This window comes from Pelodiscus sinensis, chromosome 23 (genome assembly GCF_049634645.1).
Source record: "Pelodiscus sinensis isolate JC-2024 chromosome 23, ASM4963464v1, whole genome shotgun sequence".
NCBI classification, from domain to species: domain Eukaryota; kingdom Metazoa; phylum Chordata; order Testudines; family Trionychidae; genus Pelodiscus; species Pelodiscus sinensis.
The window spans coordinates 20,319,050-20,343,454 of NC_134733.1; the positions used below are offsets into that span (position 1 = coordinate 20,319,050).

General features: G+C 47.0%; 1 protein-coding gene across 4 annotated transcripts in view; it reads right to left on the minus strand.

Annotated features, from left to right (window-relative positions):
- Positions 1–654: 654 nt before the first annotated feature.
- The window catches only part of MMEL1 (membrane metalloendopeptidase like 1), a 75,328-nt gene continuing 51,577 nt past the window's right edge, over positions 655–24,405 (minus strand). For all 4 annotated transcript variants that reach the window (XM_075906222.1, XM_075906223.1, XM_014574383.3 and 1 more), the window contains 10 exons: positions 24,183–24,281; positions 22,449–22,532; positions 21,765–21,868; positions 16,792–16,850; positions 12,188–12,307; positions 9,964–10,097; positions 8,070–8,135; positions 3,817–3,912; positions 3,244–3,320; positions 655–933 (listed from right to left, as the gene is read on the minus strand). In XM_075906222.1, coding sequence (XP_075762337.1) covers positions 834–933; positions 3,244–3,320; positions 3,817–3,912; positions 8,070–8,135; positions 9,964–10,097; positions 12,188–12,307; positions 16,792–16,850; positions 21,765–21,868; positions 22,449–22,532; positions 24,183–24,281 — 939 coding nt within the window. In that variant the 3' untranslated portion in view covers positions 655–833. The remainder of the gene's footprint in view (positions 934–3,243; positions 3,321–3,816; positions 3,913–8,069; positions 8,136–9,963; positions 10,098–12,187; positions 12,308–16,791; positions 16,851–21,764; positions 21,869–22,448; positions 22,533–24,182; positions 24,282–24,405) is intronic.

Here is a 24,405-nt window from a genome sequence, read left to right on the forward strand (position 1 = left end):
ATTTACTCTTACTGGAAGAGTGCGCGTCCTCTCAAATATACTTCTGAAGGGAAGAAAATTGTGAACCTGGCGATGCTAACGCATCTCCTCTTTTAAAAGTCCCTCTAGATCTCATTGTGTTGAGATCAGCTCAGACGTGCCCAGGCGAGCAAAACAAGTGCAGAAACGTGGCTCAGCTTTGCTTTTAAGTCAGCAGCCAGCAAGTATTTTAACATACAGCTCACCCTGCAAAATATCAAGACAAATTACGATCTCTTACAATAAAGCAGGCATTGAAGTGCAAGCAGACAGTGGCACATGGACAGCACACACATTAAACTAGCTCTCCCCTGGATTTGGGGGGACGTGCACTAGAAGCAGAATTAGAATACTGGAAAATAATTAATGTGGTGAAAAGTCAAGACAGATTTACTGACTCGCGCAGGGATGAGCGTGTGGTAAGACATATTAAAATTAATATTCCTTGCTGAAAAATAGATCTGCTTTTTCTTTTTAAATTGCTAGTCTTTGTAACCCTGATGCGATCTCTTAATAACAGTCAGGATGTCAGTGGAAACAGTCGTTTTCTTGTGAAGTGTGCTGTCACGTTCAACACAGCCCTGTCAGACAACATTGCGAGGTGCCTGCGTACATTCCAGCCGAACCACAAAAGCCTGACAGCTGTAGCATCTTTAATTTCTAACTACAGTAGCTGCACCATTCACCGTGGCTGGCACTGAACAGGAAAACATCAGGCACATCATTGGCTAGAACTGTTCAGCAAGTAGCCACACGAGTTCAGTTTGTAGACGGTGCCGTCTAAGTAATATCTTCAGCATCGTTGTTTGCTTTGGCTACCACACTCTGCACTTCTCTGCAGGGTGCATGGATGTGCCCTTCTTACAGTGGAATGCCTCTGAGAAGGCTTCAAAGTTTTGCAAAGATCCCATCACCCTAGACACAACCCAAGGGAGAAAAAGAAAGGGGTTTATTTTAGCCCTGGTGGAATCCGGCAATTGTTGCATTTGGGGAACCAGAGTAACATTGCAGAATTCCCCCAGGACTGTCTGCATTTTGGTAGCATGCAGAGGACACAAGTGAAGCAAGTAAGCATGCCCTTAAGAGAAACAGGGCTCCAGGCCTCACTCATGTCCTTATTGGGCAGGGCACGGTCTGTGACCCAGAGGGCTTATACAGTCTAGGCCTTGTCTATACTTACCCAGAGTTCAATGCTCTGGAGATTGATCTCCCAGGGTTTAATTTAGCAGGTCTAATAAGGACCCGCTAAATTGACCACTGATGGTGCCTCCATCAACCCCAATACTTTGTGGGGTTGTGAGAAGTAAGGGAAGTTGACAGGAGAGTTTCTCCCGTCTGCCTCTTGCAGTGGGGATGCCAAAGAAATTTGGCTTAAGGTACGTCGGGTATTCTCGTAGCTGGAGTCGATCTTTAGTCGACTTTCTCCCCCCCGTGTCTCCCTCAGGCTATGATTCTAGTCTGCGTCCTGCTGGCAGGCTTTTGACCCTGCATGGAGCCTGTCGGTCTATATGCGGGTAGACTGTTGCAGGATCTAGGTGTAAGACTTGATGCCATATCCGTAGTGGCACAGTTAGTGGTTAGGCCAAAGGGAGGCCAGCAACCAAAAAACTCCATGAAGTGGAAGTCCCGCCCTCAGCTTGAAACAGCAGCCAGCCAAAGTCAAGCACCCACACTGGGTACAGTCTAGACCAGGGATAGGCAATTTTCATAGGGGGGCCACTTAATGAATTCTGGTACATGGGCACAGGCTGGCTCCACCTCCCTCCCCCAACGTGGTGGAGTCTGGAGTGGAAGGGGCGGAGCCTGGGGTGAACGGGGCGGGGCTGGGACTGGCATCACCCCCAGAGTTGTCTGGGGCCAGAAGCTTTGAAGTAAATACACAGCAAAGGGCTTCGGGCTCCCAGCCCTGCTGCTACCATGTTGCCTGGCAGCCGCCTGGGGTTGCTGCAGCTATTTAAAAGGCCCATACCGTGATCAGGAGCTGAGAGCTATTTAAATAGGATCCTGCTGCCTGAGCCACCGCCTGGAAATTCAGAGGCACAGACAGCAGGATATAAATAGAAAGTGGCCAGATGCAGTCGGGGGCTGGATCAAAGTGTTAGGTGGGCCGGATCCGGTCCCCTGGGCCGCATCTTGCCCAGCCCTGGTCTAGTCACAGGCCCTGTTCCTGCAATGTGAACTCTTGTGTCTGCACGGACCCACAATGAAATCAAAGGGGCTCACTGCAGTTATTAGGACTCTACCTTTTAAAATACTCTTCCCTACCTCCTTTGCTTGCAGGATTCTTCCTCAAATACACAGATATGGCTGAGTCTAGACTGGCATGATTTTCCGTAAATGCTTTTAATGAAAAAGTTTTTCCGTTAAAAGCATTTGTGGAAAAGAGCGTCTAGATTGGCACGGACACTTTTCCGCAAAAGCACTTTTTGCAGAAAAGCGTCCGTGCCAATCTAGACGCGGTTTTGCGCAAGAAAGCCCCAATTGCCATTTTCACAATCAGGGCTTTTTTGCGCAAAACAATACCGCGTTGTCTACACTGGCCCTCTTGCACAAAAGCATTTGTGCAAGAGGGCTTTTGCCCGAACGGGAGCAGCATAGTATTTGCGCAAGAACACTGACAATCTTACATGAGATCGTCAGTGTTCTTGCAGAAATTCAAGTGGCCAGTGTAGACAGCTGGCAAGTTTTTCCGCAAAAGCAGCTGCTTTAGCGGAAAAACTTGCCAGGCTAGACACAGCCATATGTGTATACGCATGCATCACTCTCCTCTTCCCCTCCCCACTCCATTCCCTTGAGGGTCAGTTATACAGACAAGACTCCTAGGGAGTTTGTTTTCAAGCTGGGTTTCAAACCGTCGGGTGGAAGGATGCAATAGAATTACGTTTTCAGGTGAAGTGTTAGACTTTAAAGCCAATGTCTGGGTACTCATGGAAGAAGCTGCATTGCCTAATAATCTGTGTGCTTTATCCTGCTTTTCCATTGCAGGTTCTGGAGGGATGCAGATCTGCTTATCCGTGTGGCCAAATGCCCTGAGCTCAGTAAGGGAGTGCGTTTCTTTTCAGGTGTGTGTGGGGTGGTGGATTTCCAGCAGAAATTAGCTCAGAGGGAGGTAAATCAAGCCGCCACTAGCTCCATAAACCAGCTTCAATATTTTCTCTCTGTGATGCATGTCCCTGATGGGCTGAAATGGGTTACGTGCTGTTAGTCTAAGTCCTTCCGACTCACCTGTATTTCAGAGGGCTGTGAACATCTGTCTTTATAGACTGACTGGCGTATTCAGGTCTGTAGGAACCGCACCACACCTAGACAAGAAGGAATATGGAAAACTCCTGGATCAAGCGGTGTGAGCGAGTGCTGCTCTATTGGGTTAGATGGAGGTGCAATGGCTGAAATCCTGCCCTCATTGAAACCAATGGGAGTTTTGTCACTGATTTCAATGACGCCAGAATTTCACTAAAGATGTCAAGCCCCAAGGGGTTAACACTATGAATCGCCTTCTTGAAGCTTCCTGTCATTGGGGAGTCACTTGTCCCAAACCCCCACGCCCCCCAGATGTCAGTCCTGCACGGTTTGCGAAGGTGTGGTAAAGACTTTGGCCCTGTCTATAGTAGTAGCTAAACCATCCCTGCATTGGGTCAGAGGGCTCTTTGCTGCCCAAAATGGTCTATCAGAGGGCGTTTCCTCGGGGCTGGCAAGGCTGAGGGGAGTTTTGACCCGTTCCTGGTCCCTACGCTTCCACGCATTACAATCCCGTTTATCTTTTCATGCAACTCTCAGCAAAGGCCGATGGGTTCCTACCTGGGCAAAGTTGAGAAAGAAAAGTTGCTTGTGAGTCAGGTCGAGTCCGGGTAACATTGGCTCCTTCCCGTCATGTTCCAGCCATTTTAAATAGGCCTACAAAGGATCACAAGTTCATTTAGCAAAAGGCCTTCGCATTCAGACATGACGGCTACTCTGAATGTCACTAGGCAGAGAGGGCAACTCCGGCCTGAAAACACATGGTCCCTGCTACCTTTTACCTTGCTGGCTTAAGTAATTGTTTCTATTAGGAAGCAGTGATTTGGAACTACTCTCATAACGAGCTTTCCATCCTCAAGGCCTTGGGAAACTTTAGATTTATATTTAACCATGTCAAGAGCACTTGGCACATCGGCAGCCGCTTCTGGGCTGGGCCAAAACGTGACCGTTCCCGTAGTGTTGTTGTGCGCTGTGTAGGAAACAGAAAAACACAACTCCGAAAGGAACTGCAGGGGCGATTTTAGATCAGCCGTAGGGAATAACTTACCTGTGAATTTGGCCAGCTGATGGGTTAACATATCTTCAGGTTAGATAAACAGCTGTTAGGAATGATCTAGTTCACAGGCAGGGTGGTGGTAATAATTTTCACAGGGGGGCCACTTACTGAATTTTGGTATGTGATCATGGGCCAGCTCTGTCCCCAGAAAGGGCGGGGCCTGCGGTGGAAGGGGCGGGGCTGGGGACCAGCCTCCCCTCCCCAGAGTTGTCTGGGGCCAGAGGCTTTGAATTAAAAACATAGTAAAGGGCTCGTGGTTCCTGGCCCTGCTGCTGCTGCTGCTGCTACTGCATTGCCTGGCATCCGCCTGGGGTTGCAGTGGCTATTTAAAGGGTTTGCGTCTCTGGCCCCTGCTGGGGTAGCGCCTCAACCAGAAGCCGTTAAAATAGGATCCTGCTGCCTGAGCCGCTGCCTGGAAATTTGGTGGCACCCGTAAGGGCAGGGGACTGGACTTGATGATCTCTCGAGGTTCCTTCCAGTTCTAGTGTTCTAGGATTCTATGACCTCTGACTTTAAACCAACTTATCTTTAATCCTCCTGATTTCTCTCTGAAGCGAATCTCCACTAAGGTAGCACAGTACCATGGTCCAATCTGCCGTACCAAAGGTTCAGTGCACGTACCACAGCAAACAGGAATGCCAAAGTGGGACAGATGCTACTGTTCTGAACAGCCCTGACTAAAAGACACCTGAGAAGGTAGCTGTAGATCAAAGCACTCGACTTAGCCTGCTTGCACTTGATTGTGGTTTCAAATACCAGCATAGCGGCCGATTGCCCATGGCTTTTCCATATGACCATGGAATGCGAAGGAATGCAGGTAGTTAAATTTCTGCCTCACATTTGTGAGGATGGTGTCTCTCTCCTCAGGTAACTGCTCATAAAATAGCAGATAATAACCCTGAACAAAGTTAAATCCATTACCTTTTACCGTTGCATGCTAATTGGCCAATTTTCTTTTTTTAGGTCCATAATGAAGACAATTTAATGTGTCTCATGCCAGTTAAATCTGAACATTTTATTATCATATCCTCTCACTCACTGAGCTATTCCCCAACAAAAGGCTTTACAGGTAGTGTGAAGGGGGGAAATACAAGCATTCCATGCCAAAAGAAGAAGAATTAACTGTAGGGGGGCATTAACTACCAGTATGCCATTCTGTTTCCTGTATTTCCAATGTGTTCTACAGCAAAGTTACCATTTAATTTTAAAGGCTTCCCAGATATTCAGAATATTTCTCTTATTAGGGGGAAAAAAAATCAAGGAATTCCGAGGCAAGGTTACACAAATACCCTTAACTCTGACCCCATGCTTCCACCTACCATCCCTTGAAAGTTACCATAACTTTAGAACTGTTTCACGTTCGTAACAGTGTTCCACAATCCCACAGTTTCTCCACATGGAAGGAGCATCCAGAGGGGTGAATACAGTCCTCATATCTGCCGCCCTTGCATGTAGAAGCAGGAGGGGCACACGTACAGGGGTTGTCACTTTTGTCCGCAGTGGCACATCTCACAGCCGTTTGCAGGGCAGTGGGGGAGACGTACAGTGGGGTATCTAGTGTGTATAAAGAAGGCGGACAGGCCAGGCTGCATGGTCCCACTCATAGTGGGATGAGCGTTTCCTGGAATATAAATGGTCCTTTTGCTTAGTAAATAACTTACAGGATTCAACACTTTTATCCTGGGAAGGGGCAGGTGGTTGTTGACATATATTATGTACTGGGAGATTTATCCAGCATTGCTTGGGTCCTTAACTAAATTCATTTTATTTCCTCCCTTCCTCCCCCCAAAAAACCACTAAAAGGTCCAGGCTTCATTTGGATCATTGCTCTGGGGTGGGGCTGGGGAGGAGGGGTTCATATGCAGGCTGCCCTGGGCAGAGAGGAGAACCTCAGCCCTCTCTCACAGCATCAGTGTGGGGCCAGGGGAGAAGTGCACCTCCATGGCTGTAGCTCCAGTGGGCATAGCCAGGGGAGGGCGCATATCCCCCAGCTGGGGTAGGTCCAGGTTTTTCTTCCCCCCGCAGTCCCCAGCCAGAGTGAGGAATGCAGCAAACTGGGCACTTCCCCCTCATGTCTTGACAAAGGGGAGCAGCCAGCAATGTTCCCACGTGAATTTGGTGGGGGCGGGGGGTGTTTCAACCTCCCCCTGCAAAGAGTTTTCGGGGGGTGGGGGACTCAGGGATGGGGCAGTTACAGATGGGGTGGGGGGCGCTCCAGCCAGCCCCTTTCATCTCCCTGGTGATTCTCTTTTCTGTATGGTTTCCTGAGAAGCAATCGCATTCCAGGCACATCCCATGGTCCTGACACAACCAAAGCCTTATGATCAGGGCTCGACAAACAATACAATCTACTCACCCGTGGCGAGTAGATTTCAGCCGCGCGCCCCGTTCATTCGCGGCGTGCGCATTGCGGCTCTTGCGCATGCGCGGTACGGGGCTGGCAAGGAGTTTTCGCTGCCATTCGTCAAGCCCTGCTTATGTTGCTTTAAGTTATAAGAGGAAGCTGCCTACCTACCAAATTTGGTGCTCCTGGCTCTTACCATTGAGGAAGAATTCTTGAACAGACAAACTGTCTCAACTATATATAAATGTAGGGCCAGTTTGAGTCCGCTCCAGAGGAGCATGGGAAATAAAGAGCAAGAAGATGGAGGAAACTTCCATGCACCATTTTGTAAAAGATCATCCAACTCGCAAGGAACGTAAAAGAGACTGAGCAGTGCCCCGGGCTGGATTCTGAATCTGGGGGCAGTGATTGCTCGGAGAGGATTCTTCTTTCTCTGGGGAGCAATGCGATATCTCTGTCACTTCACTGACACCTGGCACGTTGCGCTAGCTTAAGGAGGAAATGTGCAAGAAAAGCAAACCGGGGAGGGAAGGGGAAGGGAGGAGGCTGCACTTTAAAACCATCCTCAAACCACGTTGCTGGGAAACTAACGCTCTGTTGCCAGATAATATTTGACAAGTTGATGGAAGTTGCAGCAAGAATCTCCGTGTGAGGGGCCCTGGCAAGAGGCGGGTTCTTTCCCCTTTTTTCGGCCTATTTATCACCACGTACATCGCTTGTTCTTCTGAGCCGTTTGCACAGCACATACCATAGCGGGGCCTTGGCCTGTGGGTTGGGTCTGGGCAGTCCCGCAGTAGAACAATAATGATCCCTCTTGATTGTGTGACTGAATCCATGTGGGTGCTAGGGTGTGCTTGCAGGGATCCCAGTCAGAGCATTGGTGTGAGGCAACGGTATTCACCACATTCCATATGGAACCAAGAACATAGGAACGGCCACACTTGCATCTAGCCCAGCGGCCTGTCTTCCAACAGTGGCCAATGCCAGGTGCCCCAGAGGGAGTGAACAGAGTGATTCCTCCCCTGTCAACCAAGTGATTCCTCCCCTGTCACCCATATCCAGCCTCTGACAGAGATTAGCGACACTATTCCTACCCATGATGGCTAATAAGCATTGATGGACCTAATCTCCATGAATGTATCCAGTTCTTTTATGAACCCTGTTAAAGTGCTGGCCTTCACAACATCCTCTGGCAAGGAGTTCCACAGGTTGGCTGTGCACTGCATGAAGAAAAACTTCCTTTTGTTTGTTCTAAAAACCTGCTACCTATTAATTTCATTTGGTAACCCTAGGTAGGGCATTAATCTTTACCTCTCAGTCCCAGGTGAGATGCCTGTAACTCCCACCTTAGCCTAATGAAAATAAACACATCTGGGTCTTCAAAAATGTACTTGCAGTATTTTAAGGAGTTACCTTGTAAGCCTGTCGGACTCCTCCGTTGTCTGCAATATTCTCTCCCAGGGTGCTTATTCCGCTGACCTGTAACACAGCAGTTGTTGGCTTACCACACATAATGTCGGTCACTTCTGAAGCATTTTACAAATGGAAACCACTATGCTCTCCCTGCTGAAATGCAGCCACCTCTGGGGTGGAAGGTAGCAGCTACACTACTCCGATGATTGAGGAGACAGAGACAGGAAAGGGAAGAATACCTATCATCACTGAAGCAACAGAGCAGTGCGTACAGGGTCTACAGAATTGGACGGTGGCTGGGAAAATAACAGCCAATATGGGCCGGGGGAGGTGTGTGTGTGTGTGTGTGTGTGTGGGGGGGGTATATTTTCAATCAGCTGTAGCCGTTCTTGGGACAAACCCTTTTGGGCATGATGGATGGTGAGGAAAGTCAATTTGTGTCTCCAAAGCTTCATGGGGTTTTGCCGCAGAAGCAGTGATGAACTCAATTCATTAGGGTCCCATTGTATCCTTTCCATCTCATTCTGCTGCCCCACTGGCCTCATCCCCCAAATTAGGAAGCACCCTCTCTCTATAATATTTCCAGAGTACCCATCAGGATAGCATCTAGGTTCCTATGGCTCCAGCCCTGAGCCTTTTTTTCCCCCTTTGGAATTGGGGCTGAGGTAACTGCTTTTAAAAGCATGCACCTGTGGTGGGGTGTGGCAAGGTGGAGGTTTGGGGGAATGCCCTGATTCAGCAGAACTGCAGCTTTTTGTGGTTTGCTCTGGGTTGAGTTTGCTGCCTCTGCATGATTTGGGAGGGCTCCTATGGGCCACATTTAGAGTGGAAACCCCCCTTTAAAAGCAAAGCTGCACTGGGCTTCTGTTGGTTTGCCTGCTCTGCAAAGCATTGTGGGAGAGGGAGGGTTATAAAAAGGTGAGCCCAAAGGCAGTAGAGGCAGTGTTAGCTGGGGGTGTGGTTAGGGAAGGGCTCTAGGATTTTGGCTTTGTGTTTGGAGGGGCCTGTATTTCCTATCTCTGTTCTGTTTATTCACTGTTTCTCGGTTCTAGCACCAAAGCTGCCTTTAGACCTGACTTTTTTAGAGAGGATTTCTGAACAGACTTTGGGAAGATGAGAGAAAAACATTTCTCCTATTCCCCTGTTCTACCACTCTCTTTAAACTCACCTGATCTTCCTTAAATCCCCTCTGATCAAACAAGAACCAAAGACAAGCCAAATGCACTCCTAACACGGGGGAAGGAGGAATCAAGCTTTTATTAGGGTCATCAAGCAGGAATTTGGGTTTTTTCTCTTTCCCTAATGCTCTTGGCTGGTTTAGATCTGGTAGCTTTAGAAGAAAATAAGAAGTAACGTTAAGACTGGGGCGGCTACTTTATGCATTAGAGTAGGGGCAGGGAACTGTTTTGGGGGGTTGAGGGCTGCTGACCCACAGGAAAATCAGTTGAGGGCCACATGCAAATGAGAAGCAAAACAACAACAACAAAACCCCTCTCCGATGTGGCCCCTGACTGAGAAGGAGAAAGGCATTCTCTCACACCAGAGTCTAGGGGGGCCCATGCTAGTAGACACTGTGTGCTCCAGCCCTGTGGGGGGACAGCAGAAGGGGGGACTGGAGCACCAATACAGGCTCCCCAGTGCTGGAGGGAGGAGCCCCAAGCTTTGGAGGCTGGATCCAGGCAAGCTGGGGGCTGCATCTGGCCCCTGGACCTTAGGTTCTCCTGCCTACATTAGAGGCTTAGTGCACTAGGCTTAAACCTGGAGAGACTTTGATTCCAACTCTCCATGGCAGAGTTGACTTCCAGCGCTCAGACACTCTTGCTTTCAAACCAGCTGCACCTGTCCCACCTGCTCCATTAACTCACACACGCCCCATCCTGCGGCATGTACTCACGTTCTGCCCTCCAGCCAGGTCCCAAGTGTAGTTTCCATACTGATACACCATGCAGCGGGACTGCTCTTTGAAATGCATGGCGGAGAAATTGCTCCACCAATCAAACATATTGCCGTCTTTGTCAAAATTTCTTCCTGGTTGGGAAACCAAAGAATGGAGGAGAAACTGTTTCAGGCAGGGGTGGTGGGGTAATTTTCATAGCTGGGATTCTGGGAACTATTGAAGTGTAATGGAAACAGTTCCAAGCAGGGGTGTGTGCTCCCACACCCCTAAATCCATCAGCTCTGGTTTCAGGATATACTGGTCTGTGTCCTTAGAGACCCTGACGGATTACCAGCTTTAAATATTGGTGCACAGTTGCTACACTTTAGCAGTCTAACCCGAGCAACTTCTAGCCGTGTTTCACTATGACACTTGTCTTCCTACATGCCTCTCTTCTGTGTGTTTGTTACACCCACTTTTATCTTGTTTGTTTTGAGTGTCACCTCGTTAGGGCAGACACTGTCCCCTGCTGTGAAAATGCAGCATCCCCCGCACAGTAGGGTCTTCATCCTGATTGCAGCCCTTATGTACGTCTGTGATACAATTAATAATATTCCTAATTAGCCCATAAATCCTCCAAACCCCCCTGCAAATACAGAAAGCACACGTGTCAATTGACAGGGGGAGCCCGAGGGTTCAAGTGAGTTAGTGATTTTGCCAGAGCCATGGAAGGAGCAAACCAAGACAGAAGTTGCAAAACAGACTCTCCCTATGGCTTAGAACATGCCCTTTGCTCAACATGGACCAGCTACAGCATGGCTGTGTCTAGACTGGCAAGTTTTTCCGCAAACGCACCTGCTTTTGCGGAAAAACTTGCCAGCTGTCTACACTGGCCGCTTGAATTTCCACAAAAGCACTGACTTCCTACTGTAAGAAATCGGTGCTTTTTGCGGAAATACTATGCTGCTCCCATTCGGGCAAAAGTCCCTTTTGCGCAAAACTTTTGCCCAAAAGGGCCAGTGTAGACAGTTCAGATTTGTTTTGCGCAAAAAAGCCCTGATGGCAAAAATGGCGATCGGGGCTTTTTTGCGCAAAAAGTGCTTTTGCGGAAAAGCATCTGTGCCAATCTAGACGTGCTTTTCCGCAAATGCTTTTAATGGAAAACTTTTCCGTTAAAAGCATTTGCGGAAAATCATGTCAGTCTAGATGTAGCCCATGTGTTTTAGGTTTACATTACATAGGGCCCATAGCATCAAAGACCACATTCAATAAGCCTATGTGCAAAGAATTGCTGATTTTTTTTTTAAAGAAGCATCAGAACTGACTCTCAATGTGCACAAGCATTTTGGGCCCCTCTCAAAGATAATGACAAAATGAATTATTTTGTTTAACCAATGGGTGGGTTGGGACACTGTTCTGCCCCCAGAATGTGCTTCTCAGAGTTCATTTTGTTTTAAAAGACAGCACGCAGGTGAGCAGTGACAGTGGTTCTGATATCTTACTGCTATAGAAGTCATAGGCTATGCCTAGACTGGCGGGTTCTTGTGCAAGAATGGCCGTTCTTGCACAAGAATCTGCAGATCGTTCACACTGCCCGCCGGCTCTTGTGCAAGAAGATTTACAGTACGGCTTGGTTAGAGGGGGCTTTCTTGTGCAAGAGCTACGCTCTTTTCTTATAAATGTAAGCTCTCTTGTGCAAGAAAGCCCTATAGCTAAAATGGCCATCAGAGCTTTCTTGCACAAGAGAGCGTCCATGCTGCCATGAGTGCTCTTGCGCAAAAGCACATCTTGCTCATGGCAGTGTGGACATGTTCTTGCGCAAGACTTGTTGCACAAGAACCCTTGTGCAAGATGTTCTTGTGCAAGAAGCTGCCAGTGTAGACATAGCCATAGGGTTTCTGGGGCATTGCCTTTCATTTCATCTGCTTCTTTAAACCCATTTGCCTCATTGTCCCCAGATAAGGTTCAAGGGTCATTCTCCCCAAATCACACATCTGGAGTATGCGATCACAATCCGTATATGTGTGAGAGGCAGAGAGAGCCAGAGCATGTGTGTTTTGCTCACAGCAATCACTGCTCATGCTCTGCTTTGGGCAGGGGGTTGGACTCAATGACCTCCCAAGATCCCTCCCCACCCTAGGATTCTATAACCGTTACCACCCACATTTAGTTCTCCTCAGCATGATTGATGCAATTACAAAAGGAATATTTTGCTTAGGGTTTCTTTTTAGCCTCTTCTCACCATTGTCATCAAAACCATGAGTAATTTCATGCCCAATTACCATCCCGATCCCGCCGAAGTTCAGTGCCTGTGGCTGGTGTTTGCTAAAGAAGGGAGGCTGTAGGATTCCAGCAGGAAACACTGCAAAGAGAGAGAGAGCGGTTCAGATAATTTCATCTGTGTGTGCCCTGAAAATGGGCCAGCCTTTGGCCGCAGAGGAAGCAGAAAACAATCCATGTTGAAAAGGGATGTTTCCTCTGTTTATGCACCTTATACCACAGTAATGACGCTCATGTGAATTGATCTTTGCCTACAGGGTGTAGTTCTTAAATGTAGGGAACCTGTAACCATAAAATCTCCTTAAAAAACCCTGAAAAAACGAATAGCCCTGCAGCACCTTAGAGACTAACAAAACATGTAGATGGGATCATGAGCTTTAGTGGGCACAGCCACTTCTTCAGATGAATGGAGTTAAGGCACCCAGGACACAAATAAATAGCAGAGAAAGAGAGGGGGTGGGGAGGGAAAGAAAAGGGGGAAAATATTGTCAATGAGAGTGTCCATGCTAAATGAAGCTAATAGAGTGGGCTCTAAGTACTCGGTGCTTGGCTTTTTAGGTCGTTAGGGTATGGAACAGCAGCCCATCCAGTTCAGGTCTTTGCTCAGATCTGGATTCCAGGTATCACGCTTGCAAATGAAACCAAGTTCTGCAGCGTCTCTCTCCAGCTGGCTTTTGAAATTGCTTTGTAATAATATAGTCACTTTTAGATCCATTACTGAGTGCCTGGGCTGGAGAACTCAGCCAAATTTCCTTTCCAGCACAGCTTGCTTAGTCGTATACAGCTTGTGCATTAAGGTGCAGTTATAATTAGAAAAGAGACTTAGAATCACACAGCAGAATCTCCCTATTAATTCCCTTGTAGGGAAGCAAGCAAAGAACTACTTAGGTGACACGTTGAAAGATGATTCCCCTCCCAAACTGACACACTTAGCCTGGGATCTGAAGAACCACCTGGCGTTGTCTGCTCCTAATATCATCAGGAGAGCGGCAACCGTCACAAGTAGAACTGGTTGCAAAATGAAACCTATTGGCACAAAACTGCTTCAGAACTGATTTAAGTTTGAAACGTTTAAAATGGATCAACTGGTGGCGGCCATTGGTTTTGGCAGGTTGTTGTTTTGGAAAATTTAACCAAAGCAGACTTTGGGGTGAGGCAACAAAAAATGGCACTATCGATATTTAGAGAAAAGATTTAGAGAAAATATTGAAAAGAGATGATTTTTTAAAATTAAATACAAATAATTTCTATAATCCCGTCAACTGATTGCCAAGAAGAGAGTTATTTGAAAAAAGGCTATTTAATACAGATGAAAATACTTCATTTAAGAAAAAGGGAGTGCTTTTAATCAGAACAGCACTGAAAATCCTTTATAGGAGGCAAGAGGCAGAATGGACCCTCTCCTCCTTGTCTCCCTCGCTCCAGTTGTGTTAAATTTTACGGGACTGGCAGAGGAGCAGCTCAAATTTTGTATTTGCCGTTAAAGGCTACAGCTCTGATTGAAAGACACAACAGGCACTGTGTGTTACCATTGCATGTGAATGTTGGCTCACCTGCACATTTTTGTCCTCTCGCTGTCCGGATGAACTATGTTCGGTTTGTGGTGTAGAGACATTTTATGGGGGAGCTAATGGAGGTTTTATTGCTTTATTTTTGTGAACAGAAAGGTTAACAACCATTCTCAGCCTACAAATAACACTGAGGCTTAATGTTTAAAGCACACTCCATAGGCATTACTACCGTCTCCCAAGTGTACTTTGGACAACCACCTTGGAAAAAATAGTTTTAGCAGCGTCCACACTACGGACCCAATTGGCAATGGGTTTATTTTTCCTTTCAAGCATTAAAGAAGCAACACATGTGCCCTTCACAAGGAAAGAACGCTGCAAATGGGTTATTCTGATAAGATGCCTCCTAATAAGTGAAAAATGGGAACCACATAGCAAAAACTGGTGTAGGGCGATGCAAAGCCCTTTGTAAAGAAGGATGGTTGCACAGTTCACAAGAAGAAAGGGAGACAGTTCCCCCTAAGACAGGAGCAGGAATTTCAACATTGGGTGAAAAAACAAACTAGAACTCAATGGGTACATTTGCTGAGGGCCCTAGATTCAATGAGACGTGGTTTTATTGGCCAAGCAGTTTGTGGAAGGAGGGAGGGGGAGGGAAGCAAGAGTGTTTATAGAAGGAGTTGGCACTTCATAGCATCCCATATGCGCCAAACCCAGTGAAGGATGTTTTAATGAAAGCTTTTACTACATTTTCATTTAATAGCTTCTTGGAGCATCGACAGAGGTCTGGATATGGAACCCTTTGGAGGCTGTCAGAGATAGTGAGCCAGGCACCAGGTTTTCAAGGCTCCAGGAGGGATGATAGACTCGGAGTATTTAATGATAATATTCAGTCTAAAGAGAAGACTTAGCAGCTATTTCTGGTTGGTGAATGATTTTGTTCCTGCGTAAAATTTCAAAAGAAGTGAAAAAAGATTCTGTTTGATGAAATTTGGGTGGGGCGGGGGAATTTTGGGGATTTCATTGAAAACCTGGGGGTATGTCTAGACTACATGGCTCCGTTGACGGAGCCATGTAAACTAGTTTACCCAACATAGTCAATGAAGTGGGGATTTAAATAATCCCCGCTTCATTAAAATAAAAATGGCCACCGCACTGTGCCGACAATCAGCTGATCCGGCACAGCGCGGTAGTCTAGACATGAATCAGTTGACAAGGGAAGCCTTTGTCAACTGCTCCTGTAAACCTTGCGGTGGCCATTTTTATTCTAATGAAGCGAGTATTATTTAAATCCTTGCTTCATTGACTATGTCGGGTAGACTAGTTTACATGGCTCCGTTGATGGAGCCATGTAGTCTAGACATACCCTGAAACTGCACATTTATTTGCGTTTGGCAACAAAATCCCCAGAAGATGTTCACTATTTTAAGGGATTCCTAACAATGTCTTTGGTCCAAAATGCACATTTCTCTCTGAAGCTTCTGCCTCTTTAAAGACTTGTCTAAAATGCACCACACAAATCTGAGGAAGAGGTCGGGAATCCGTGCGCACAGGACCACAGAGCTGGCATCTTGGAAAAAAGCAGAAAAAAGGTTAAAAAACAAAGAAAGTCCTGGGGATCCCTGCCTCTTGATGGGCCACATCACAGCTCGGAAGGACATGCCCGAGTGACTGCTTGACATTTGGCTTCCCTGGCAAAAAGGAAGCCAAATTAGTAGGCAGAAGGGGGCTCTTCGTCATCACACTACTCATGGTGGAGACATGCCCCTCAGGATGAATGCAGGGGCCTGCACATTGAGAGAAACCCAGCGCCTATCTCAGATGGATTTCAATTTCAGGTTATCCCTGCCCTCTTTGTGTTAGGACCCTCAAGCTTGCCGAGCAATTCCTTGTTGGTGAGGGGATGCAGCGGTGTTGTCCCTTTGAAAGGAATGTCTATGCCATGGACAGTAAGGTGTCGAAATAGCTGCCGGTGACGCTGAGGCCTACACAGTGTTCTTGAGATTAGAGTGCTTGCGAATGCCAGGTGAGGACATGTGTTTTGGTAAGGGTAAGACTTTGGCGACACCAGTAAACACCCAACCTGAGTAGCATGTGGCCTTCTGGCACGTGTGGAGGGGAATGAGATCACTTAAAAGTAATAACTATAGAAATCCTTTAAAAAATCACAGGCACAGAGGGGAGAAGAGGGACCATGCACAACATGAAGGAGGGGGAAGTGGAGAGAAGGAAAACAGTGCCTGGGTGCTGGGTCTGATGGGACCTGGAGCTTGCAGGTTTAAGCTGCATTAAGAACGTAAGAACCACCAAAAGTCCATCTAGCCCAGTATCCTGTCCTCAGCAGCCAATGCCAGGTGCCCCAGAGGGAAGGAACGGAACAAGGAATCATCAAGCGATCCCTCCCCGTCGCCCATTCCTGGCTTCTGAGAAACAGGCTAGGGACACCCTCCCTACCTATCTTGGATAATAGCCATTGCTGGCCATTTTCACCAGCTCAGTGTTCTGGTGAGCATGGGGCACAGAAAAGCAGCTGGGTCTCTCATGACTGAAGACCTTACTGCCCATTAACACTGGTGGAGATCAGGCCAGCAGATCTGGGAGCCCTCACAGGTCCGATGTCCCAGGAGCAGAGGCAAGTTCCTTCAGCCGTGTGTGTCACTCATGAAAATAACCTCAGTGCCCTCTGCACGAACAGCAGCGAGGGGAACTCTGCATACACTTCCCGGGCGGGCGGAGACATTCGTTTCAACAGCCTCCGCTGTGTGGTGAGGGCTCCCTGCTCCCTGAAGTTGGCACTCGTGTCGTGGCTATTCCTTTCAGGGTTTTCAAACACAAGGCTATTTCAGTGAAGGAGCGTAAACCGCTCCTGCCAAGATTAACTGAGCTGAACATTCACCAGTCATCCAAAGGGTTGGGCTGAACATCTGGAAATGCTACAAAAGTTAAGTCTGGGCTGTATCTGGGCAACTGCACGGCCCTCTAGCGTGCATGGCTATTGCCTCTCCCCCACAAATAATCCTTAGCGTCCACTGATCACGTACAATGGCTTGAAACCTACCTATCTGATTTCGGTTCGGGGAATAGAATGCGTTGACCACTGCAGCACCAATTATCCATCTGGAAAGAACAATAGGTAAAGATATAGTCGTTTCTATAAGCATACTCCTGGTTGAGTTAATCTCTGTCAAAAAGCATGAGTTGCATATAAAACGGGAGGGGTGGAGGAGAAGAAAAGAACTGGAGAATGATTCAGCAAGGACACTCCAACTGGAAAATGATAACAATCTTTAGTGTGTATGACACTGTTCATCCTACAAGATCAAAGCCAGGTCACATTTTGCTCTCTACTGCTAAGCAGCCACCTCTGGGGTGGAACGTGGCAGCTGTTTCACACTCCCAGCATTGCAATTTAACAGTTTAAGACCGGCAATGAAGAATACAACATTTAAATAGAAATGCAGAGAGGGTGTTTAGGGCAGCAGAATGTATCAACCCACACTGAGAACTGGGGCCAAGTGTATCTACTGAAAATGTTTAATTAGAACAGTCAGAGAGTAAATCATCACAAATGTAAAGCCAGACAGGTACTGCCATCTATATTGTGAAATTGATTTTTTCACTGACAGTGAGTAATTTTGATAAGTAATTCTTGTTTGAAGTACTCAGTTTTGGAATTTTTCATTAGCCAGGACACTCACTGTTTCTTGGATCCCCACTTAGCACATGATAATGAATGGCTACATTACAATATGGTTACACAGCATCTCCCAGATGCTTTATATGTCCTGAAATAAACAGGTAACTAGTAAAGAGACCTATAATAACAAACCTTCTCTTTTACTTTAAAAGGGGACAGTCCTGGGACATGAACATAGTCTTTCTGCCTGACTGTGATTATTAGTGGATATGATGCTGAATAAGATTAGTTATGAATTCTCCTTCAATTTGGGTCTTGACACAATGGACTGTTAATGATCTAAAGTGAGAAGTAGTTTTATGCCTGAGCGGGGAAATCTTCCAAGACTGCAAGCAGACTTCTCTGGATGTCTACTAATCATAAATGAAAAATGAAAAATATAATAACTCCACACGCTACCAAATTACCACACAAAAGAAGTCCATTAAGTGAGTGAAATAAAAAAGGCTGCTTTGAAGTCCAATAGGCTTTCGACCAAGCCTGGAATGAGTAGAGATAAGGAGAGATTTGGCTGCCAACACATTTAGTTGCTTCTAGACACTGAGGTTATGTGTATACAGCAGGGCTAAAATCGAATTAAGCTACGCAACTTCAGCTATGTCAATTGCGTAGCTGAAGTCAAAATAGCTTAACTTGGCTTTTGGCCTGCTGTCTACACAGCAGGAAGTCGAAGGAAGAACACTCTTCCTTCGACTTCCCTTACACCTTGTGAAATGAGGGTTGCCATAAGTTGAAGTAAGAAGTTCTCCAGCTCAACATTATTTTGAACTAAAGGCTTGTAGTGTAGACACGCATCAGTTATTCCGATATCACGCTGCTATGTAGATGTACCCTGACGGGTAACCATATTCCTGGTTGAATGGAAAACAAACCACGGATATTTGTGCTGCTTAAAGCCCCCAGGTTTGGTTTATTGTTATTCCCAAAGGTTTAACTGACCAAAGTATTGGAATCTCAGAAGTTACACATTGAGCCAGAATGTTTATACATCAAAAATTACTCCTTGAAGTTTGTGGGCTAGTCTCCTATTTTAAAAGTTTCACATGACCAACCAGGGTGCAGAGACAATGTGATATCAGTTAGCTGACCTATCAGAAAACACGAATAATAAATAATTGCAGCAAATATTTGGCAAACCACCCACAATTCAGAAGACTATTGAGATAATAAGTCTGAAAGATGAACACAGTGGCAGACATGAGGATCAATTCATGAACAGAAAGAGGTATAAATTCACAAGGAACGTTATTTGCAATAATTCAATCAATTCTTCCCTTGCATTTTGCTTTCTGTGTAGCAAATGATTTTCATGGCTTTGTAGAAGTTTCAGATGGAAAAGATCACTGGTCCATCCTGTCCCAGCCACTACAAGATAATTTTTCTACTTTGTCCTTGCCAGAACTTTGCCCGCACTCATTTTCAATCTCTCAAACGATTCAACTTTTCCCATTGTTTAATACATCTCAACTCCCCAAATAGCAACCTGTGAGTGATAGATGTTGTAACATATACAGGTTTTATTAGGTATACTCTGCATATTAGATGAAAATAAAATGGCTGCAGTGCAAGGTACTGACATGCGGGCAGATATCCCACATCTTAATCCGAACCCAGTGGCTTTGGGCCAAACTAGCCCAATGCAATGCTCCGTAATATCATTGTTGATGAAAAGATCATGATTTTAGGCTTGAACCTGCTTTCTGGGAAGTTCATGGCCAAATTCCCACTGGCTTCAAGAGAAGCAAGATCCCAGACTTTGTTAACAGTGTTACATAAACAGAGGTGTTAATCAAACGCCAATTGGCGTTTGCTTCTGCCTTTCCTTTGTCTTGGAAACATCCTCATGCTGGATGGAGCTCCGCTAAGCATGCAAACGTCTGATTAGTTGTTGGCTTTTTTGCTGCTGCCTGTAACCAGCAAAACCTCTCACGCTGAAGGCTGATGTTGGGGGGAGGATGCTCCTTTGGACAGCAGTTTGCTTTGCCAAGCATAATGGATGTGGAGCTTAAGAAAACTGTATGTTCCCTATATATTGGGCGACCCGACAGCAAGTGAGAAAAATCAGGACAGCGAGTGGAGGGCTAATAGGTACCTATATAAGAAAAGGCCCTGAATACGGGGATGGTCCCTATAAAATCAGGACATCTGGTCACCGTCTGTGTGCGTGTCTAATTGGCATGAGGGATGTTTGCTCCATGGATGTATTGAACTCCGTTAACAACAGGATGGATAGGCAATGCACTCAGAAGTGAGGGGAAATCAGAGATACCTGTCCCTACCCTGAGCCATTGACTTAAATGCTCTGGCTCCACCCCACTTTTTGCGGCCCTCTTCAAATCGGAGGCAGACAGAAACAAAGACGGTGGGCTGGATTCCAAGGCCAGGGAGGGAAAGCTGATGTGAATCCAGACTCCGGAGGCTGGGGGATCAAAGGGGAAGTTAGACCTCCTGGGCTCCTCAGGAAGAGGATGGCGAGAGTCGAACCACGCGCGCGTGGGCCTTTCACTCTTTGAACGTGACTCGTTGTTCTTGTGGCCAAACAGACAGTGCTTCTGTTTTAAGGAAGGGTGTGGGGGTCCCTGTATTCCCTGCTGGTTCTAAGCTCCCAAAGGGAAGAATTGCAGGCACAGGAACCCAGGGGAACGCTGTAGCATGGGACCCAGCCCAGGGAAAGGGAAGTTGTCAGACTCCATCTCACAGCCTGAGGGAAGAAGACAGAGAAGGGGAGATTCTGAAAGGGGCTGCAGCCCAAGGCTGAATTCCCCCAGGGATGCTGCCACTAAAGCCCTTGTGTGCTGTATTGTGGGTTGGCTCTGCCTGGCAGGAGAATGGGGGGAGGTGGCTCTGTGCACCGCTGCACCCCTCCCCCGTGGCTGGAGCCGTGTTGCTGTGAGCGCAGGGAAGCTCTGTCCTCGCTCTCACCTGAAGGCTTTCCCCTGCTGCTCCCATTGGCCTGGAATTGTGGCCACTGGGAACAGCAGGGGCTGGTTCTTGCACGTGCAGGGCTGTGTAGAGCCACCTGTCCCCCCTCCCACCCAATAGAAGCTGCGCCAGGTAAGGGCCTCAATCCCCTGCCCCCTCACTCACCCTTCCTGCCTTCCAGACCCTGCAACCTCACCCCCCGCCCACCCCTACACCTACGTCCTGTGCAGACCCTGCACCCCCAGCCCCAGCCCAAGTCCACTCCTGCACCCTACCTCCCACCCAGACCCTGCGCCCCAGCCCATTCCTACACCCTACCTCCCATCCATCCCCGAAAACCCAGCCCCTCCTACACCCTGCTTTCCACCCACCGCCTCCTGCACCCTACATCCCACCCAGACCTCCACCCACAACCTGCTCCTTGGCAGCCCACTCCCACACACTTATCCCTTTATTTATGGCCCCCCTGGAGCCAAGTGGGACCCTACAAAATCTACTAGCCCCGGGCCTCCAGAAGAATTAATCTGGCTCAGCCTGTAGCCATAATATTGAGATAATGAAAATTACATTTTCATCCTAATAAAATCACATTTCTAATGGTTGGGGTGAAAATGTTGATATTTAATTGCTTCACCACCCAGAGCAATACATTATCTTAATTAAAGATGGGCCTGGACTTAAAAGCTCACCTCTGGCTCCAGATCTAAATTGCTACAAAGCACAGACATGCTGGGAGCTGGACTTTGAAAGGCAATTGAAACCATGGTTTTTAACCTCCTTTCAGTTTTTCATTTTCCACGGTACAGACTGGTCCCTCCTCATTGCTCTCCTGCCAGGAAGATCAGTCTCAGTGCTTGTGATAAGTAACTCCATTGTAATATAATCCTTCGAGTGGTTCTGTGAAGGATTATCTGAAATTCTAAAAAGTCTGACTGATCCCATGTAGCCACTGTTACGTGCGTTACCACTAGAGGTAGGCAAAGAGCTATTTATTCATTCATAAGCTTGGTCTCCACTACCCCGGGCCATCGATTTAAGTTACACACCTTCAGCTACCGGCATAACATAGCTGAAGTCGATGTCTTTAGATCTACTTACCACGGTGTCTTCACTGCAGTGAGTCTATGACAGACGCTCTCCTGTCAATCCTGCCTATGCATCTCATTCTGCTGGAATACCAGACTCTATGGGAAAGCGCTCAGCGATTGATTTATGATGTCTATATTAGACATGATAAATTGATCGCTGCCCATTGATCTAACAGATAGTATAGACATACCCTGTGACAATCGCAAACAAAAATATTCTGAAGTGTGTGGAAGGGCAACACCACCATTGGGGCACCAGTGTGATACTTAACCATTATTCCAGGACTTAGGGTGTTTATATAGCCATGCAGTCTGGACACTCACATCTCTTGGTCAACTCTCTCTCGAAGTTTTTTCAAGCTTTTCTGAGCTCCTGCTCTCAGGTTTTCCAGGATGTTTTCAAAATACTTGTGCTCACTGAAGTTCAACTAAAGAAATACAAATCCCAGTGTATTAGTGGGTTTCATTTAATGGAGAATTTCCTTCCACCAGGCAGCTCTGAACTATTTGTCCTGTAGTTATGCATCGTATAGAAACAGATGGCCAGTTCTTACTTAAATAGGGAGTTGTTTGGGGCAAGGACTGTGCCTTCGCATGAGATATATAGAACTTAGCCAAATGGGGTCTTGGTCTGATTGGGACATCTGGGGACAACAGGAACACAGGTATTTAATATTGTAAATGACAATGCAGTATGTGTACCAAAGGATTTGCCAGACCACAGGAGGTCAATATTGTCTAGCAGCATTACCAACACTTCCACTGCTTGCTGGGCTCTTAGAAGACATTCAGGGGTAAATCAGAGCTCAATAACAGCATGGAACACTGAGAGCCAGGACTGGGGACTGCAAACAAACTTTATGGGACTGCGGGAAAGTTGGCTACACCTATGATAAGTGGACATCTGGTGAACTAAAATCATGCTGGACCATGGATGTTGCCGGACCAGACATTGCTGGACTAGAGAGGCTCAGCCTGGACTATTTCAGGTACATGCCATGTACTTACATTTGCATATTCCTGATCCAGTTTTTCATTCTGATCCTCCAAAATATAGTCTGGGTAGCCAATTTGTTCTTTAATTGCCATTGCCTACAAGAAAAGAAAGCCCACAATGGTCTCGCAATAGAAAAAAGATCCGGGTCGCACTAGACAATGGATCAAATTCATTGCTGGTGTCGGTCCACTAGTTTTGGTGGAGTTACCCAGGGCTGAATTCTGCCTAGTAAATATTCATATGAAGAGCTCACAAAGAATCTATTTGATGGACATATGGAGATGTGAGCAGATGCTCTTCCGGGGTCAGAATTCATCCCCTAGGCCACGCGGGAACCCGCCCCACCACCTTACCTCAGGGAGGACCTTTATCCCGCATGCCCTATGTTGCCACTCACTTGTGGCCTGCACCCACTGAAGGCTTGACCTTACACCTAGGGATGATTCCCATTGACTTCAACAGCAATTAGCTCCAGATCCAGTTCGTGTAACACCATTGAAATCAATAGTCTGACCAGCTAGGAAATTAACATGGGTGCCTTCTGCTTCCTCATCTCACATGAACATTGGGCAGCATTATGCAAATATGTTGTCAATTTATGCTACCTTTGGCTCCCTTGGAGAAAGCTCAGGACACAAGGCTCTCTGCAGTGAAAATCCTCAAATGCCTGCTGGCTGAAGAAGAGCAGCCTTTTGCCGTGGGATATAGAGCCACCCAAATCCTATCTGAAGTGAGGCAACATTACCGAGAAACAAGGCATTTTTAATGGGCAAAAGTTTCCATTTGGGAAACATCTGAATACCTTCCTCTTGTGGAATAATGCCTTGCCCGGAGGCACTGGCTAACACCAAAATGGATGTTTTTCATCCGCTTCACACACACGAAGAATTTAAGGAAACTTGGTCTAAGCTTTTGGACGTTTATTACGAGAAATTGAACCTCCCTGGTCTGGCACCTGATCGGTCCCAAACTAGGGAATTTGCCAGACTGGGGAGGTCAATGCAGCCAGCTGTGGGGCTCCGCTCTGGGGCCAGCATTGACAGAGTACGGATGGACGGGTGCTTGGGGAAAGGCAGGGTGACTGCAGAGCCCTGTGGCTGGGGGCGAGGAGTGAAGCCCAAAAATTATGGAGCTGTGCTCCCGGCCGTGGGCTCCGAGCTCCCAGCTGCTAGCCACAGGGCTCCACTCTTGGTCCTCAACTGCGGGATTCCACAACGGCCCTGCCTTCCCCCCCCCAAGAATACCCTCCCCATCCCCACTCCTCTCCCTCCCTCCCTCCCTGAGCTTGAACGCCACCAACTGGCTATTTGTGGCACTCCGGGAACTCTGGAAGGACAGGGCCCTGAGCTTTTCCCCCATGAGTGCTCCATCTCCAGAGCATCCGTGGACGCTGGACCACGGATGTTGCTGGACAAGAGAAGCCCTTATTATAGAGGCAAGTTTCTTTTTAATTGGATTTACCAGTTTGGCTCTTTTAGGTAACTAGTAGTTTGGGTTTCTTTGGTGCACCACTTTTATGTGACATCACTTTAGAGTCTCCTGTGTTCTGCAATGCAGTTGGAGTGCTAAGCAAATAAAGGATCAAAGGCAATAGCCTGGAGAAAATGATGGATATTTGTGAAAGTGGATTTTTATTTCTCTCTCTCTCCCCCTTCTTTTAAGGGATGGAAAATAAATCTCGCAAAATTGGACCCGATCTTCTGATATTGCTGCACAGAATATTGAGGTTTCTTGTCATTTCTGACCTTCTCACGAGCTTTCTGTTTTGATGTTTCATCCATCCACTGTAATTCATCTAGTGTTTCGATGAACACTTCCCGGATTTTGTTTATTAAATCTCGGACCTAAAATAGAGACAAGTAACTAAATGATGAGTGACATGCAATTTTTTTCTTCTCAGCCACCGCTAGCGCCCACAAGAAGGAAAACACACGCTCCGAATGCAGCTGAATCTCCTCAAATGCTTAG